This window comes from Rhamphochromis sp. 'chilingali', assembly GCF_963969265.1.
Source record: "Rhamphochromis sp. 'chilingali' genome assembly, chromosome: 7".
Lineage (NCBI taxonomy): Eukaryota > Metazoa > Chordata > Actinopteri > Cichliformes > Cichlidae > Rhamphochromis > Rhamphochromis sp. 'chilingali'.
The window spans coordinates 524,398-544,481 of NC_137934.1; the positions used below are offsets into that span (position 1 = coordinate 524,398).

A 20,084-nucleotide genomic window follows, 5' to 3' on the forward strand; every position below is an offset into this window, starting at 1 on the left:
AATCCAAAAATATATTTTCAAGTCAAGTGGCTTTATTTCCAACCATGTACAGTGGTGCAGCATACGGTGAACCGAGACAGCGTTCCTCCAAGACCACGGTGCTATGTATGACAGGAAATCAACACAGGACTGCAAGACATATGTAAAACACCCAGCACGCCCCTGTGGGCGGTCTATCCTTCAAGCTGAGGTCCTCTACCAGAGGCCTGGGAGCTTGAGGGTCCTGCAGTGTCTTAGCTGTTCCCAGGACTGCGCTCTTCTGGACAGAGATCTCTGCTGTTGTTCCCGGGATCTGCTGGAGCCACTCGCCTATTTTGGTCAGCCACCACCATTTTGTCCGTCTGTATCTGGAAGTCCCACAGGATCTTAGCTCGGTCATTCTCCACCACCCTTGGGGGCATCTCCCATTTTGACCTCGGGACTTCCAGGTTATACTCGGCACAGATGTTCCTGTACACTATGCCGGCCACTTGGTTATGGCGTTCCATGTATGCCTTGCCTGCTAGCATCTTGCACCCTGCTGTTATGTGCTGGATTGTCTCTGGGGCATCTTTACACAGCCTGCACCTGGGGTCTTGCCTGGTGTGATAGACCCCAGCCTCTATGGATCTTGTGCTCAGAGCTTGTTCTTGTGCTGCCATGATTAGTGCCTCTGTGCTGTCTTTCAGTCCAGCTTTGTCCAGCCACTGGTAGGATTTCTGGATATCAGCCACCTCCTCTATCTGCCGGTGGTACATACCGTGCAGGGGCCTGTCCTTCCATGATGGTTCCATCTTCCTGATGTATTCTTGGATGTTCGTTGTCTCATCCTGGACTGTGGTGCTGACACTCACCAGTCCCCGGTCCCCTTCCTTCCCTCCTCAGGACTTGCCTGACCCTCTGCAGGTACTTGGTTATATGTATATATGTGTGTGTGTATGTACATATACAGTACATATATAGTACAGTAATGTACTTACTGCGTAAAGTAAGTACTGCAGTACTTCACCTTGTCTGCAGTGTCAGTCTCCATATGTGGCCACCACATGAGCTTCTGCCCAGGCCCTTCATGCGTCTTTTCCTGGTTGTGACTGATGTAGCTGTTCTAACATGGGCGTCCACCTCGTTCTGCCCCCCACAGCACACACCCACCCTGCACACTCATCTCCTGGTGTCTCTGTCTGTAGGGCTTAAAATCAGAATGCTGTGTAGTTCAACAACCCCAAATAAGCTTTGAGCTCTGTCACTGATTTTGGGGGTAGCGCCCCCTGCACTGCTTTCACTTTAGCCAGCACTGGATGTAAGCTTGTCTTATCCACCCGGTGTCCTAAAAATGTCACTTCTTTCTCTGTGAACTGACATTTAAACTCAGGGCCGCCTCCTCTAATCGCTGCAGGACTTCATCCAGTCTCTGAAGATGTTCTCGTTCATTTTTTGGACCATTTACTCCATTCACTGAGTAGTAAAGTGGAATTTGTAAATAAAAAAATAACAACAATTGTTTAAAAAACAGAAAACAAACAAACGAGAAAAAAAGTAAATTTATTTGGAAAATATTTTATTCACTGATGCAGATTTTTCAAAGCAAAGCCTGACTGGAATTACTGGAAGAATGACGTAAAGCGGTTCAGTGAGTCTGTGACGTGAAATTACTTTTATTACCTAACAATTTTGATTTAATGTGATTGTTTTCTCTGACTCTTTTTCCTTTTTGTGTGATTTGTATTTATTTATATTTTTCATATTGAAATTGTATGTTTTTCGTTGTTACCGTGCCTTCAGTTGTTAGATGGTTACTTTTGTTTGTTTACACGTTCAATAAAGCTATTTGTTTGAAAAAAAGTAATTAGATTTTTAATATGCGCACAGAAAAAGTGAAACAAACTATTATTTGAAAACATCCGCGACGTAATAAAGGGGGTGTCTGCGACATATTTTCGCAGCTTGTTGGTGATTTTGAACACAGCCCAGTTGGTTGCCACTTCACCTCTACGTCATTTCCGTCACAGAACCGTCTTCGAGGTCTTTTCAAGATGGCGTCAACACAGTTAACGGATGAGGAGCTTTTTTTGGAATTAAAACGCTTTGGTTTCACTCCAGGGCCCGTTACTGAAAACACTCGTCCGGTGTACCTGAAGAAACTCAAGAAGCTTCGCGAGGAGCAACAGCAGCGAGGACTAAGACCTGGTAAAACCCGTACTATCGGTGCCATTAACAGTACCACTGGCGGCGGTAGCACAGTGGCATCTAGGCCAGTCAGCCATGACGTCACGCACCTGAATACAAGCAGGAGACCGGGCCGGAAGTCCTCCCTCCTCGGCTTCAGCTCCGACGAGTCTGATGCTGAAACCCCACTAAAGAGGAAAGGCCTCGGTCCCAGTGGCAGAGCGAACAGAAGCTCCAGTTCTCAACAGCAGCCTAAGATTAGGCCTGCCTCACCGCCGAGTGTGGCTATCAAGAGTCGGTACGACCACAGTGCGACACCAAGCAGCAATTTTTCCCTGGGTCAGAACGGAGAGAGACGTGTCTCACTGGGCTGGGGAGTCGGTGACAGACCCAGTCCCGATGCGGGACTACGGCGTTACGACGACTCAGGGGACGAGGACAATTATGAGGAGGATATGGAAAAGAAATCTCGCTCTTTAAATGGTCGCGGGGCGTCTCGCCTGAATGCTAGCAAATTAGCTGGAGATTACTCAGACTCGGACGAGGAGGAAGTTAGTGGGCTTGGCGTCGGCGACCCAGAATGCGACAGATTGGAGCCTCGACGAAACCACCCCAGTGTGGCGTTATCTTCCGACGTTACTGATCGAGGGTCTGCGACCGATGGGCAGAACACAGAAGCTACGCCTCGTCGTTTTCTAAGCATGGGGGGGAGTCGAGGTGAGGATGAAGAGGAAGATGATTTAAGGAGAAGGGACTATAGCCGCTTGGGAGACTCGCGGAGTCACACACTTCCAAGGAAACCCATCTACAGGTCACTTACCGAAAACCACAAAGGCAACACCGGTAAAAACAGTCCGGCCACCGGGGAGGACGGAGCATCCAGAAGCAACAGCACCGAGCTGACACCGCGCTTCTCCACCTACAGCGGTCTGTCGCAGACGTACAGGCGCAACCACTCTACTCACACCCCTGCTCCCAACCATTCCTACGGCCACGCAGCGCTCAAGAGAAACGTGTCTGCTCCCGAAGATGAGCTTCTCCAGCAGTTCAAAAGGGAAGAGCTAGCTTCCTCAGGTAGTTTTAGCGCTCACTACCTGTCCATGTTCCTGCTCACAGCGGCGTGTCTCTTCTTTGTGCTGCTGGGCCTCATGTACCTCAGGATGAGGGGTTCAGGAGCCATGGAGGTGGATAACGTCAGTGAGTATCTGGGCGAACTGCCTATTTGGAGTGTTAACGTTTAGGGACTGTAATGCATGCAGTTGTTTTATTGCCTGGTAATGTATTCAAGTGTTTATTCTTTGTGTATTTTGAGTGGATGTTCCTGCTGAACAAACACCAAAGTTGGAGAGATTCCCAAATACAAACAGATCCAAAGATGAGCATTTTTAGACTGGCAGGAATCTGTACAGTCAGTCTGCCCAAGCACAGAACAGCAGTCGGACGGGGACGGCGCTCCAAATTCACTTCCACCGATTTCTGAGTTGTTTTTTGTGCCCCTACAGATAAAAGGATTATGTGACTATCAAAAGAATCACGTTACACTTAAAATGATGCACAATGTGCAAAAGCTACGAATGCACACACTAACAGTTTTATATTTAACAGAAAAAGTAATTTATGGATGTTTTTCTCAATCCGTGTACTTTGGAAACTTTTATGAGAATTGTCCTGACTGTCTGTCTCTTCTTCATTTTCAGTTAATAGCCCTCCCCCAGAGTTTGACACACCTAATGTAAGTAAATACTTTCTTCAGGCTCCCCCTACTCTTTAAGTTAAGAGGTTTTCAAATGTACAGCACAGAAAATATGATTAGATTAACAGTGTGTACCATTTCAGTAACTTGCAATGCTGATTTATTTATTTTTTTGGTGTATTTGTCACACGTTTCAGATCATCAACTGAATTGTGACATTAGATATCAGATAATCCAAGTTGGTACAAGATGATAAATGAGGATTTGATCTGATCACAGGTATACAGATCTAATGGGCCATATGTTGAAAAGTAATTGCCTTCTTGTTTAATCATTAATTAACTACAACTTAAAGAAACGTATGAACAGGTAAGAAACAAAGACTCTGACCTCCATCAGTCTGAAGAGGGTTACAAAGCCAGGCTTTGGGAGCAAACTGTGGTGAAGGCTATTATCCACAACTGAAGAAAACTTGAACCAGTGATGAAACTCCCCAGGAGTGGACGGCCTACCGAGAGAAACGGAGAGTTATCAGATAGTCTCACTTGCCTCAGTACAGGACAGTGTTTATGATTCAACAATAATTCAGTTTTATTCGTATGGCACCAGTCACAAGAGCAGTTACTGAAGGTGCTCTGTATTGTAAGGTAGAGACTCTACCGTATACAGAGACAACCCCAACAACCCCCCGTGACCAAGCACACAGTGGAAAGTAAAAACAACATTTAACAGGAAGAACCTCTGGCACAACCAGGGGAGGGTGACAGACTGTGGAAAAGAGCAAACGATGATAGATAAATAATGATTACATACAGAGAGGTGTGTAAGCACAGTGAGCGAACAAGAAACACTCAATGCATCATGGGAAGCCCACAGTAACCTAGGCCTATTGCACTGTAACTAAGGGAGGGTTCAGGGTGACCGGATCCATCCCTGACCAGATGCTTTATCCAAGGGGAAAGTTTGAAGCCTAATCTTAAAGGTAGCGAGGATGTCTGTGCCAAACTGGAGGTGGCCCTGAAAGCTGAAGGCGCTGCCTCCCATTCTACTTTTAAATATGAACCATAAGTAAGCCTGCAGTCCGAGAGTGAAGTGCTCTGTTGAGATGATATTGTTATGAGGTCTTAAACCCTGTATGTGAGGAGAAAGATTTTCAGTTAGGTTCTGGAATGAACTTGGAGCCATGAAGCCAGTGTGAGAGATGATCATCAATGCCCTCGTCCCTGACAGCACTCTGGCTGCAGCGTTTTGGATCAACCGAAGGCTTTCAGGGGAGTTTTTAGGGCAGCTGAACAATAATGTATCACAGTAATCCAGTGTGGAGGTAATAAGCGCACGAGCCAGTTTTTAGCATTATTTGGAGATGGGATGTTTCTAATTTTAGAAATATTGCACAAATGCAAGAAAGGAGTCCTGCATATTTGTTTACTTTGCACATTGAATCCTCATCAACAACAACTCCAAGGTTTTACTAGAGTCGGTGTAAAGTATGTGGTTGGACATCATGTTTGTAAGCTTTTCAGGGCCGAGTACAATAACGCCAGTTTTGAATGAATTTAGAAGCAAGAAATTAGAGGCCACCCAGGTCTTTGTCTTTAAGACAACCTGTCGTCGTATTTCATGGATTGATAAAGCTGGGTGTCATCTGAATATGAAAACATAGCTATATGTTTTCATAATATTAATAATACAACCTAGCCAAGGTTGGCGTCCCATTCTGATGGACATGTATGCAGAGGGGATTGTTACTGCTGTTTGAAATATGGGCACTCGGGGAAAGTCTTTGCTTTCAGTTGTGACTTCTTCCCTTCCTATAGCAACACTTATGTCATGATATTGCCTGAGTGCTGCCACCTATTGTTCACAAGAATACTGCAGCGGCTTCTTGCGCCCTAACAGCAGGAAAATCAGCGGCGGTGAGCAATGCGAACGCTACAGTGGGTTTACTGGTGCCCTGAGGGAAGCATCAATAAGACAGAGATGGGGTGAAAATGCCGTCCACGAGAGCTCGAAGCTAAAACCACTGCTTACCAAAAAGATCGAGGCCGTAAAAACAATGAACAGATTTGGTGGCTACATGAAAAACAAGTCTGCAGAAGTCCTGTAGAGTGATAGCAACGACTCATTGGCAGTTATCACACATGCTCGATTGCACTTCTTGCTGCAAATCATGGCGTCACCAATTATTAGGCTTAGTGGGCAGTTTTACATATTACATAGAACCACACTGACAGCCAATCAGAAGACACACCTTCTCATTTAATGTTGTCTTTATTTTTGCTGCTTTCTTCATTGTAGATACAAACTGAAGACATCAAATATATGAAACAAGATGGAATTATGTAGCAAAGAGAAAGTTGATAAATAACTCTAAATGTGTTTTATATTTTAGACTCCTCAAAGTTGCACGCCGTCCACAGTTTGTTAGCGTTGCAGACAACCTCATAAAGCTCATCGGAGAATACCAGCATGTGCAAAGGAAGAATCTCAAGCATGTTTTGAGTTGTTTTACACTTCTTTGTTAGCTACATACATACACATGAAGATAAAGAAAAAGCATTAAATGAGAAGGCGTGTCCAAGCGTGTGACAGTGTAGGTTGGATAGCTTTTTAAAAACATGATGTCATCATCTGAAAATGACATTTTCAGTTTCCTCAGTTTATCTTTGTTCATATAAGATCTGAAACATTTAAGCACAACAAACATGCAAAAATAAACACATCAGTTTGGTGGCCAACATGTTTTCACAGCACTGCGCCAGCAGTGTTCCTAAAGTTCTGACAGATGTTGACTCGCTGTCATTAGCAAAGTGGGGTATCTGCACTTCCCAGCTTAAACAAAACAACACCGTGGAAAAGTGCTACTTCAATGCTTTCTATTTTAGAATATCTCAACCTACGTAGTGTTTTGCCTAAAGCTGACCAAGCTGCAACAAACAGCAGATAAAAAAGCTCATGAAGAGCGATTTCTGTCAGAGGCCTGTGTCCAACTATTAAACTGCAGGTCAGATAACCTGCCTGACACCTGATGACATGGCACCATGACCATGAATCTACTGTTTATTCAGATAATGCTTCAAATAAGAACTACCCACAGTGGATTAAAGATGGCTGCTGAGTGGAGGTAGAAAAACGCATGTAAATTTGGTGCTAATACTTTCTGGCACCAACAAGTACGCTCGTGGCTCAAAACAAGCACCATTTCTGAAGATACACATAGTAAAATAATCCTATTTGTCCTCAGACACATCTAGACGCTGCTTGGGGTCAGTCGGCTCTCTGAAACGATTCCTCTGCCTCCTCAGCTGGGCCTCGTCACGGAGTTTTGACTCAGAAGTATTATGATTCTGATCATTTATTCTTACTTCTCCATGTTTATATCTGTGTATAAAAACAAAGCTGACACTGTGAGACTTGATCAGAGGTGTGAGCATCACAGCAGAGGCCTTTGTGTCAGAGTAACTGAGGATCAAACAGATTTTGATGGTAAACTGGTCTGTGGGTACACTGAGACGTGCCGTCGGGTGAACGATCCACGCTCTGTGTTTACGTCTTTGTGTCCTGCTCTCGTTTGGTGATTGTTGAAATATTTTTATGAACTTTGACCTGAGATTCTGGCAAATTTTATACTTGAAAATCATTCAGGATTCAATGAATCAATAACGCTTTATTCAAACTAAAATCCATTTGAATTGGGAAACTGATTTAAAAAACAAACCCACGTCTAGTCTCAGCTCCCACTGCCACACTGCCCACCGGAAACATGAACGTGGCCTCCATGAAATTCTTCCTGCTGCCCAGAGTCGTTCTTCCTTTTTATTGTCCAGAAACGTCTCTGCTCATTGGGATGATGTCGACTCTTTTCACAACGTGTTTTTTAAGAACTTAAATCCCCAACATGTTTGTTGTGTTTGTGTTTGACCGAAAGATTCAGAGTGGCGTGCTGCTTTTTGGCCACGCCCTCTGCGTGTAATGGCCTTTTTCTCTGCAGAGATTTTGTCAGTAAAATGAATAAATATGCAGATCAGTGCAGTTTTGTTGGTACTTTCTAATATAATCGGGCGTTTCTTTTTACAGAAGGATGTGATCCAAAAGCTGCTGCTCAGTCTTCATGACCACTTGGCCTTTGTTGCTGGTAATGATTTTAATTTTTATTAACTGTATATGGAAACGGTTATTTCACAGTATCAGATTTATGACAGCACAGTTACCACATCAGCTAATGTGAACACAAGATTTTAACATATTTGCTCCATTTTTACATCGTTTAACTTCCTTTGAAATTTGATTTAATAGTAAATTTTCAGACACACACAGAGTACAGAGAATGATCATTATGGGACATTATGTGGTGATTCTAACAGGCTGTATTATTGTCCTTACAGAAACATATAGCACAAACAGATGTCTGTGACATTTGTGTGGTCTGTCCGCTCATATCAGCTCGTTGTTGTGTGTGTGCTGATCTGGGGAAGTTGGATTAAAGCGAGATTATCATCAGTTTAATCTTGTGATTACAGGCCAGCATGACTGTGGAGACCCAAATCATCCAAACCGGAGTGTGTCCATAGATGAGGCCTCGCTGTATTTACTGGTACATCCACACAACAACACATTCAATAGGAAACGTCAGCAGTTCCATCTTTTATCACACAGTTAAATCAAAGTGTGGCAGCAGTCTGATTGCTGTCCATGTGGAGTAACCAGGTTAATGCAGCTTACTCGTATGTGCTTGCACATGTGAGTCTTCATGTATAAACATCATAGCACCTGGCTCTTTAAGTGAATCAGCAGAAATTGCTTAAAATAAATGAGAATCATGTCTCTTCTTTCTGTGCAGGCTCAAAATAAATCGTTTAAAGGCTTAATTAATGACTCTCTGGACTGGATCATCCAAAAAGGCCAGGAATTTGGCATTAGGTAATGTTCAGCCTCTTTGAAGAGTTCCTCGCTGCCTCCGTGAGAGCGACACGTGCACTCACTTTCTGTGCCGGTGTTTGCAGGCTGGTGGGAGCGGTGCCGGATGAGCCGGTGACTAAGGTGTCTGAGATCGCTCGGCTGGAGTCCACTCATCCCAAGATGTCCTTCACGTGCCGTTTCCGCCGAGCCTTCTTCACCATCATAAACAGAGTCCTCCTCATTGCAGTCGGTGAATAAACCACGTCACACAAACTGTAAACATGGAGTTTATAATGAGGACTGTGCAGGTGGGTGCTGTCCCTCACGAGATGATTCAGAAAGCCTTCCCCTCATGGTAGCGGGGGCAGTTTCTGCATCTGGTTTGTGAATGAGGGGCGAGCACCTGACGTGAGTCATTTTTAGAAGGAATTATCAAACATGTCTTTGCAGTGTGTCGTGATTTAGACACAGCTTCTTTTTTTAATGGGATCTATTTTTTAGTCATTTGTAAAGGAACACACATTTTGTCTTTCGACTGATGTTTGGAAATCAGTCAAACCCCATCCAGGTGTGAGATCCATGTGGTGTTAATGCCATCATTTGATGGTCTGCTGCAGTAGCTGCTGTTGGCAACTAAAGTGTGGTCTGCTACAAAGACACTAAAATGGGGCCAAATTGTTATTAAAGCAAAACCCACCAAGTTTCTGGTCACACAGGTGATGATTGTTTCATGCATTTTTCTCAATAAATGATATAAAAACTTTGACACTAAACAGAAAGATCAAATAGTTTGTAGGTGAGCAGGAGCGACATTCTGTTGTCAGCTGATTGATAAGAAATGGTTCCTTAAAACAAGGATAAACGAATATTATGACTAAATATACCCTGAATACGTTCTTGTCAGCAGCACCAGCTTCAGTGATTCATCCATCAGAGTTTAGATTGATACAGATGTGGAGGCAGTGTTTAGCTGGTCTGTTTGAACCTGTGAATGCTGTGTTTGTCTGCACAGCGGCAGCTTGTGTGTGGAGCGTGGTGTGCTACGTGAAGTATCGCTGGAGGAGAGACGAGGCGGAGACGAGACAAATGTACGACATGGTGGAGAGGATCATCGGTAAGGACCGCACCGTATTCACTTGGATGTCAGACAGGAAGTGTTTGCTTATGAGTTTGGTACCTTCTTCCTATCCAGATGTGATGAAGACTCATGGTGAGGCTTGCCAAGAGAACCAGGACCTACAGCCCTACCTGCCCATCCCGCATGTCAGAGACTCGCTGGTTCAGCCGCAGGACCGGTAAGTCCCATCTTTAGTGTTAGACCTCAAAGCAGTTTCCTCGGGTAATCAGATTACTGATTTATTTATTTAGTTATTTTTTAATTTCTTTGGTTGAGGTGGGTCTGAACTTTTTGTACGTTATAAGATTTAACTTTACATCGTTGGTCTTTGAGGAAATTTCACATTTCTGTCCAGACGTCAGAGCTGGATTGAAACTCAACTCTCCGTTTGTGAAAGGTATCAATAAGTAGAATTACTGTGTAACTAGTATGTAACTCATTTTGCGATATAATTTGAAGCACGTGCGGTAACGATATATAACGATATGTATCGCGATATATTCTTCTGTATAACGTATTTTCCACACTTAAAATCCTTTAATGTTCTCAAAAATCGAGAGTGGGCCTTATGTATGAATTCTGGTTGTGCTTACTGACCTCGGACCGATTTTGGCAGAAATCTGTTAAAAATGTTTTAGTACAGCTTTGATAAGCCGCACAGCTTGATGGATCGTCAGAGCATTACGGCTGCCGTAGGGAGGAGCTTCATGGAGTAATCTGGGTCCAAAACTCCGTCAGCTTCAGGTCCCAAAGTCAAACGAACACTGCAGCATCACTGAGAGTTTAAAAACTGTCTAAATTCTTTCATCTTTAATAAAACGATCAGCGTTGCTGCTTTACCAGGTGTAACAATTAAGTTTAACATCCAGGCATCCATGAAAACAGAAGTTATTAAATTTAACGGAGTTAGAAGTTAACAGGAAGTTAGCTCGCTAGTTTCCACCTAAACATTTCATACCATGTTCTGACTGAGAGATTTCTGAAACTAATTAAATCGTACAGCTCTGCTGCCACTTCCAACATAAATAACCAGTGTGTGAATGTGAGAGTGAATGCATAGTGGCATTGTAAAGCGCTTTGTGTGCCATTATAAATGAAGACAGAAACTAAACAGCAGTGACGTTTGCAGGTTACTGAAGTTGGACTAGCTGGTATATAATGTTGTGCTACGTGATTGCTAGCGACACAGCTATGTTAGCATAACATTAGCACAGTGAAGCTGGAGGATGAAGCCAATTTTTTTTTCCACTCGATAAAAGTTAACGTGAGGGATTCTGGTGGTCAGGGACAAATGCAGTCGCATAGCAGGATGCTGTACACGGGCCAAACTTCAGTCAGGAGAACAACTGAGATCATTCATCCACAATACGAGGTTAGTGTTTAATATACTGCAACAACATGGGAACAGAGCAGCTGCAGAGGATTCAGCATTAATGAATCAATGTTACGGAAGAGGAGGAAGTGCAGTTTTTGGCTTTCCCCATATTCCAAAAGTGCTTCATCTCTTTGCTGTGACTGTCGCCCGCCATCATTTGCAGATGATAATGGTTGTAGCTGCTGCGATTCTTTCGACCAAAACCGGCGCAGCTTGATGACATCATCAACATGCGCTATCGCGATAGAGCGGTGTAGTCAAAATCTGTCGCTGGCCAAATGTATATTGTTTATATCGCCCACCCCTATGTGTAACCTTTGGAAGGTATTTTTCTGACGTGCATTATTGTTATTTCTTCATTTAATCTGGGGTGGAATAGGGGGTTATTTGTTGGATTTAATTATAGATTTTAATTGTTTCTAGGTATTTGATACATTTCCATGAGTCTGTATCCCACATCATGGACGGGATATTGTATAAGAGAAATTCTGGGTTGTGCCCAGTTGGGGTACTGATGATTTGGGGATTTTGTTTTGCAGGAGGAAAATGAAAAAGATTTGGGAGCGAGCCGTGAGTTTTCTTTCAGCGAATGAATCAAGGATTCGAACAGAGACTCAGAGGATTGGTGGAGCAGACTTCCTGGTTTGGAGGTGGATCCAGCCTTCTCTTAATTGTGACAAGGGCTCCTCCAAAGTCTGGCAAGGAAAAGGTAACGCACTAAAGAGCGTCTAGTTGATCAGATGGCGTTTCAGACCACTTGTTTGTCTAAATGCTGATGGACCTAATGGCACGTTAACCAGTCTGTAAACTTTATGGAGATGTTCTTACTGCGATCACCTGCCCGTTAACAGTTTGATCATGTTGCTGTTTCAGCGTTTCCGTTGGACCGGAGGAATTCACCTCCCAACAGCCTGACCCCATGTCTGAAAATCAGGAACATGTTTGATCCAGTCATGTAAGTTCTTTCTTCTACATGTTTGATGATCTGTTAGGATCACATACATCACTAAAGATGTCCCAGGGTAGAGGACTAGAACGTTTTCAAGACTAAGTACGTTATAAATGGAAAAGATGAACATGTGTTGTTTCTGAAAGTACGGACCGACCCTGTAATCAGCAGCTCAGGCTGGTGGTAGTGACACGGTGTGGGGCTGATGTTATCGCCACACGTTGGGCCTCTTGGTACCAGCTGAGCATCGTTTCAAAGCCATCAGCTGCTTCAGTCTTGTTGCTGACATGGATACGACTCCGTGTCACAGAGCTCATTGTACTCTAATGTTCTGTCACTAGATCAGTCTTATGGAGCACCGTTGGGATGTGATGGAGACTTTTTGGAAAACAATTGTTGATGGATTGTGATATTAGGATATTAATGTTACCATAACCATTTAATGGATGGAGAACGGTGCTCATTCACTGCATTGTCCAGTTTGGTGGAGGTGGGCTGTTTTTAAGCAGTCGGCCTTGCCCCCTTACTTCCAGTCAAAGGAACTCTTTGTGCTTCAGCACACCAAGACATTTTGGACAGGTTCGTGCTCCCAGTTTGGGGATGGGCCCTTCTTGTTCCAACATGACGGCACCCAAGGACACAAAACAAGTCATTAAAAACATGGACGAGTGAGTTTGTTGTGGAAGAACTGGAGTCCTGACCCCAACCCAAGAGAACAGCTTTGGGATGAAGCAGAGGGGGAACTGCACACCATGCTGTAACGCCCCCAGTCCCCAAAGCCGGCACCACAGACACGCAACTCTGCTGTTGGTGTTTGTTTAATTTACCGTTTCTTGACGGAGCAGCTTTTCAGTCGCTCGTCGTTTTCTCCGTGCCCGTCGCTACTCTCTCTCCCAGGCCCCGCCGTCCTACTGGGATTAGATGACTGCTGTCAGCTGGGACAGCCAACCTTCCCCCGGCACCCCACCCTCAACCCTCTGCTTCACAGGCATTCTCATCCAACACCAGTGTCTGACTGCACACATGTTCTTCTGGATGGTCAAATATTCCCATGAGCACACACCTAAACCTTGTGGAAAGCCTTGCCAGAAGAGTTGAAGCAGTTAAAGCTGCAAACAGTGAGTCTGCATATCCAGGTGTCCATATCTACAAACAGGCTGTTGTGAGACTCGACCAGTTCACCAGGCTGTCAGTCTCCCTCCTACAGATGGACTCGTCTGCACCTGAGATGAGCCCGATGATGGGCTGGTGACTAAAGGTGCAGCTGTTGGTGAACAGGGAGGAGAAAGTGTAAATAGTCCTGGGGGAACTGGTGTCGATGCACTGAGAGTGAGGCATGCCTGCCTAGTCTGTCCGACAGGAAGTGATCCAGCTGCAGGTGGAAGCTGGGACGATTTTATAAAAAGCAGAACTAAAGTTCCCAAAAGTTCCCAGACAACTTTCTGCAGAGTCCAGATGTTGGAGGGGAAATGCAGTCCCGTGTTAAGAGCATCGTCTGCTGACCTGTTGGCTCCGTGTTATTTGTTCCTGCTAAAGGTTGAAGCAACAATTTCCTTGCACATTTAGCAAAGTCCTGTCCAGCAGCTCTGCTTTGGGTGGAAAGTTGTTGGAAGCTGGTGTTTTATATCATTTTAAGAACTACACGTTTGTTATCGCCCTTCTGTCCTGATGGAACAGAGGTGACAAACGATTGATGCTTCTGTCCTCAGTGTTTACAGACGTGACTTTCTGCTCTTGTTACCTGATGTTTTCAGGGAGGTGGGGGAGAACTGGGACCTAGCCATTCGTGAGGCCATCTTGGAGAAATGCAGCGATAATGATGGCATTGTCCATATAGCTGTGGACAAGACCTCACGAGAGGTACGTTGTGCCTGCCCACAGTTTGGCTTTAATGCTGTTAGCTGCACGTGTCACTCCCGCCTCCTTTATCTTCACAGGGCTGCGTCTATGTCAAGTGTCTCTCTGCAGAGTACTCAGGGAAAGCCTTCAAGGCGCTTCATGGCTCCTGGTTTGATGGTAAATCACACATGATATGTTATTCACAATAAAACATGAAATATAGCGAATGTCTGAGAAAATATACAGTTTTAAGAAAAAATGATCATATTGAATTTGATGGAAGCAAATAGATACCGTAGGTAAATCTCCCAAAACTCTCCTAATGAAAGTGGACTGTAAGTGGAGCTGCTGCCAGAGTCCACGCCAGTATTGATGCTGCTGAACAGGAGCCAGGATTACAGCTGCTTTTCAAAGTTTTGATCATCTCCATGATGCTACTCCCGTGCTGCAGTTAAAGGAACAACTGAGATGTTTGGATCAAGTTCAGTGACGTGCTGTGAAATACAATCATGTTCAGCTCACATTTGCTCCTCATTGAGTTCACACAGAGTCTAAAGCAGCGTCCAAATAACCTGATTGATTTCCTCTGATAGATGCGAGATTATCTCCCCCTTAGAACAGTTCTGCTCACAGCTCAGGTGCTGCTGTCGAACATGTTCAGTTTAACCAAAAACATGGAAGAATTTTATACGAATGACTGGAAAAAATAGTTTTCTATGTCAAACCCTCACGTAAGGTTTTATAATGCACAGCCATCATTACTCATGTGATACATGAAGAGCACAGAAAGGGAACATGTTTGTCAACCCTGTGATTAACATCAGTTTCTACTGTAAATGAGAGCAAACAGGACACGTTGTGCTTCAACACTGAGGAGCCTCTGATATTCACTCTGGGCTTTAGCAGGATTTCCCTACAAAATGATATAAGCCATGTAAGTAAGGATGGTCTGTAACAAGGGGAACAGCGATCCAAGGATGGAACTCATTCAAGACTTTGAACATTAAACTAAAATATGTGTTGAATATTAAAGGTAGGGCTATGAAACGGAAAAGAGAAAATTTAATTTGGGGGATTTTTAACATCGATATCAGTAACTGAACTTCAACAAAGACTGGCTACATGTTAGGCTAAAAACAGAAGTTATTAGTGTGAGATGGTTTTGTCACGGAGGCCCAAACACACCAGCATACTATCAATAAAATCGGTCTGGTGTCACGCATAAGAAAGTTAAAGTGTGACTCCAGAGTCGGCCTGTAAGTAAGAATTGAATAAAATAAAATGGCAGCTGCTTGGATGCCTGTCAGAGGGAACTGCGTCTGATCCAAGTCAAGAAGTGTTTTTGTGCCTAAAACCAAAATTTAAAACTGATTCGAGCGCCAGACTGAAAAACCACTGCTGGAGGATCCGTCAGAGGCTCCAAAACATCAAGTCTAATAAATAATCACATTTAAAGCAATAATCTGTACTCTTTGAAACACTGTCTACAAATCACTGTGGTTTATGTCAGCAGTACCAATTTAACAAAAATATCAACAGACATGATTTAGATGCTCGAAGGACAAAAACCCGTCCTTCAGGCGTTTCACGTGATAGTTTTCCAGCTTTCTGAGTGACGATGCACGTGGCCGACAGTGAAGTAAATGCAACCTGTAGGTGAACCCTCGTATGCTACGCATCTGCTAGAGGTCCAGTTTGCCACAAACATTGAAAGAATCAGCTTTATGGGAATACATGTCGCTCATATTCATGATTTATGACCCTGTGATGGGTTGGCTCATGTATGGAGGAGCACTGCAGTGATTGCTTCTGTTTCACAGGTAAGCTGGTGACGGTGAAGTATCTACGCTTGGACCGCTATCACCAGCGCTTTCCACAGGCACAGGGCTGCAGCACGCCGCTCAAGGCCTCTGGCCTCGCCACAAGTGTCACGAACACTACAGCCCACCTGCAGCATCACCGCTCAGCCAGCTCCCCGGGCTTCTCGTGAGGGCGGCTCGTGTTTGAACCTCCTACCGTGTGCTCCTCCCACGTCACAGCACCAGTCTGATGTTGCTGCTTTATAACAGGAAAGCCTTCAGTGTGTCACAGCAGAGCGTTTTCATTTGTTTCAGTTTACTTTTCTGAAAACAGGAAATTTGCAAGAGAAGATGTTCAGCAGTGTTTGTTTTTTTTCTTAATACTCTTTATATTAGAAACGTCACAGATTTTAGAAGTAAGCAAAGCTCTTGTGGATGTTTAAGGTTTTTGCAGAGACTCCAGTCTTCTATTATCCGTAGTATAAAGTCCTGCTATAATGGAATACGTTTGGCCATGTACGGCTGCATGTGGCAGAGCGTGCCTCGACATAAACTTTCAGTACAACAGTGTATTTAACCTGTTTAGTACCATTTAGTAAAGACAGGCTTCTAGGTTGTGCTGTAAATATGTGAAGCACGAGCTTTACGACATCTTTGTACTCAAAGTAAACCTTCGGCGCACATTTTTCACGCCGCGCTCGGCAGTACAAGGATGCACGAGGTTTAGCTGGAAGAGCGGAGCGTCGGTCGCGTCGTGGTCGCGTCGTGGTCGCTGCGTTTGGTTTTTCAGCCACTCTTTGGGCTCGATTTGGGGGACAGCAGCCCGCGGGGCGCCCCAGTACTCTGCTGTTATAGCAAAGTGTTTAACATTCACCTGGAGCTCTCGTCTCTTGTTATAGTCCTTTATATACCCGAATCTTTTTGTTTCTCTTGTTTGTTTCCCCTCTTACGTGTTGGGTCGTTAATGCGCCAGCGTGTGGTCTTTACATGCTGGCCTACAGAACTGATCGTGTTTCCTCACCTGTCAGCCTCTTGTACTGATACAACCACTGGTTTGTCTCTAAAGCACTATCACGTTTTTTACAGGTTAGAATACTAATTTCCAAATATTCCAGAGACTGTAAGGAGGCCAAGGATTCCAGGTGGTCTGAACAATGAGCGTTTTCCTTTTTGCAGTGTGAAGTTGAACAGATGGCGCAAACTTAAAATGCTCAACGGCTGCTGCAGCAGTTTGCAGTAGACGACCCAACGGTGCCTTAAACCTTTCCCCTTTCTTTTCATTGTTTTGAACTGGTGATGCATTACTGGATAATGTAACGGGCTTAACAAATGGAGAAACTGTTTAAAGTGTGAGTAACGCCAGTTCTGCGTGACATCTTGAGATTTGGTGTTTTGTAGCAGTTTCTTTTGATATGAAACCAAAAGCTTGTATTTATTTAATTTTTGACAACCGAGCTGATATATTCTTATGTCGCTGGACCGGTTAAATATCTTTTCCTCCATCAGGGATGACCTTATATTGTCAGGACGTGTACAACATAAATAAAGACTTTTCAGAAATCAGCCAGTTGTTAGTGCATCAGTGTAATCTATTTTTGTACGTGTCCGCCACAGTGATTACAGGGGCTGCATGTCAGTGTTTCATGTGATGGCTCCTCTGCTTAAACGCATACACCTGATGTTTTATGTAAACCCTGTGTATTGATATAACTCAAATATGCCATTATATGCAGTTTGATTTCTCTTGTATGGGTGTGGTTCGACTTTGGGATTTGCAAATAATTTCAGACATTTTAATGCGATTTGTAAATTGTACAAACTGCTCATATTAAAGGTTTATTAGTTTTTATATTTGTACACGTGTGTGTGTTTTCTGCCGTTTGTACGCGAGACGGAAAGAGTTTATACATTTTATTTATTTTAATTCAAAGCTGCCGCTTTAACTGACTACATTAATTTCTGTGTGGATAACACCGTACCTACCAGGACTGTACGGTGTTTCTCCAACAACAAACCTTGGATTACCCCAGAAATTAAAGCTGTCCTCAAGCAGAAGAGGAGGGCCTTCAAATCCAAAGACAAAGAGGAGTTGAAAAGGGTGCAGAGAGAGTTGAGGGGACTGATAAGGAATGGGAAGGAGAGCTACAGGCAGAAGATGGAGAACCAGCTTCAGCAAAACAACGTTGGTGAAGTCTGGAGAGGCCTCAGAACCATCTCAGGCCACAAACAGCAGAACTCTGCCTGGGAGGGATGTGAGGTGGGCAAATGAACTGAGTCATTTCTTCAACAGATTTGACTCAGCCATGAGGCAGTCTACAACATCGGCTGCAGACTCACCCACCCCCACTGCTGCTGTTCCACCTCAGACACTTCACACCTCCTCTATTCACCCTGCTCACTCCCCCCCACCCCCAACAACAGCATCCAATACACACTCAACACAAGGCTCCAGCCTGTCTCTCTCAACCACCCAGGTTAGGAGGGAACTGAGGAGGATTAATGGCAAGAAGGCAGCGGGTCCAGATGGCATCAGCTCGAGGGTCGTCAGGTCCTGCGCGGACCAACTGTGTGGGGTGATGGAGCACCTCTTCAACCTGAGCCTGAGGTTGGGAAGAGTCCCACAGCTCTGGAAAACCTCCTGTGTTGTACCAGTGCCAAAGACTTCACGCCCCAAGGACCTCAACAGCTACAGGCCGGTGGCTCTGACATCCCACCTGATGAAGACCCTGGAGCGGTTGGTCCTGGCTCAGCTTCGGCGCCTAATAAGCTCATCACTGGACCCACTTCAGTTTGCCTACCAGCCTGGCATTGGAGCGGATGATGCCGTCATTCACCTCCTACATCGTTCCCTCGCTCACCTGGAGACCGCTGGAAGCACTGTGAGAATCATGTTCTTTGATTTCTCCAGTGCCTTCAACACTATTCTTCCCTCGGTTCTGAAGGACAAGCTGGTGAACTCTGGAGTGGACCATCACCTCACTACCTGGATCCTGGACTACCTCACCGACCGACCACAGTATGTGAGGACTCAGGGCTGTGTGTCGCACAGGGTCGTCTGCAGTACGGGGGCCCCACAGGGAACGGTTCTGGCTCCGTTCCTCTTCACCATCTACACTGCAGACTTCTCCCACAATTCCACCCAGTGCTTCCTGCAGAAGTTCTCTGATGACTCTGCAATAGTCGGCCTCATCACTGATGGGGACGACAAGGAGTACAGAGGACTGACTCAAGACTTTGTGGACTGGTGCCAGCTGAACTACCTCCAGATCAACGCCAGTAAAACCAAGGAACTGGTGGTAGACTTCCGCAGGCACAAGCATTCTCCACTGCAACCACTGAACATCCAAGGTATGGACATTGAGGCTGTGGACAGCTACAGGTACCTTGGTGTTCATCTGAACAACAGACTGGACTGGACTCATAACTCAGACGCCCTCTACAGGAAAGGGCAGAGCAGGTTGTACCTGCTGCGGAGACTCAGGTCGTTTGGAGTGGAGGGCCCACTCCTGAAGAAATTCTATGACTCTGTTGTGGCTTCTGCTATCTTTTATGGCGTGGTCTGCTGGGGCGGCAGCATCTCTGCTGGGGACAGGAAGAGACTGAACAGGGTGATCCGAAGGGCCAGCTCTGTTCTAGGATGCCCTCTGGACCCAGTGGAGGTGGTGAGTGACAGGAGAACGGCGGCTAAGCTGTCATCCCTGTTGGACAACATCTCCCACCCCATGCAGCAGACTGTGACAGCACTGAGCAGCTCCTTCAGTGGGAGACTGCGGCACCCACGGTGTGGGACGGAGAGATTTCGCAGGTCTTTCCTCCCCACTGCTGTCAGACTCCACAACAAAGACTTTAACTGAACAAACACACACATCCACACATGTGCAATAATACTAAGTGCAATAATCTTTTCTGGCATCGTTGTATTTTTACTCAGTTGTATATAGCATTCGTATTCTATTTTTATCTTATTGTATATTTTTATTCTATTTTATTCTACTGTATATAGTATATTATTTTATTCTATTCTGTACAGTTGTGTACTGTATTTATTCTTATTGTATTCTAATTTTTGCCTCATAACTTTTGCACTGTCCACTTCCTGCTGTGACAAAACAAATTTCCCACGTGTGGGACTAATAAAGGTTATCTTATCTTATCTTATCTTAACAACTCCGGAAAAACCGGGAATACCGTCCGTGGTTGGAATTATGGAACGGTAGCTCGCGGGACCGTGAAGGGGGAGGGGCTTGGAGTCGCCGAGTGAAGTCGTG

The 20,084-nt window shown here is 44.7% G+C and overlaps 1 protein-coding gene across 1 annotated transcript; it reads left to right on the forward strand.

Moving 5' to 3' along the window:
- The first annotated feature begins 1,981 nt into the window (after positions 1-1,981).
- lemd3 (LEM domain containing 3) lies at positions 1,982-17,670 on the forward strand. Its single transcript, XM_080887677.1, has 13 exons — positions 1,982-3,342; positions 3,843-3,877; positions 7,916-7,973; positions 8,359-8,432; positions 8,679-8,758; positions 8,842-8,987; positions 9,750-9,851; positions 9,930-10,032; positions 11,769-11,938; positions 12,103-12,184; positions 13,933-14,038; positions 14,116-14,194; positions 15,838-17,670. The coding sequence occupies exons 1-13, from the start codon at positions 2,013-2,015 to the stop codon at positions 16,005-16,007; spliced, it is 2,535 nt and encodes an 844-aa protein (XP_080743803.1). The 5' UTR covers positions 1,982-2,012; the 3' UTR covers positions 16,008-17,670.
- Positions 17,671-20,084: the final 2,414 nt, after the last annotated feature.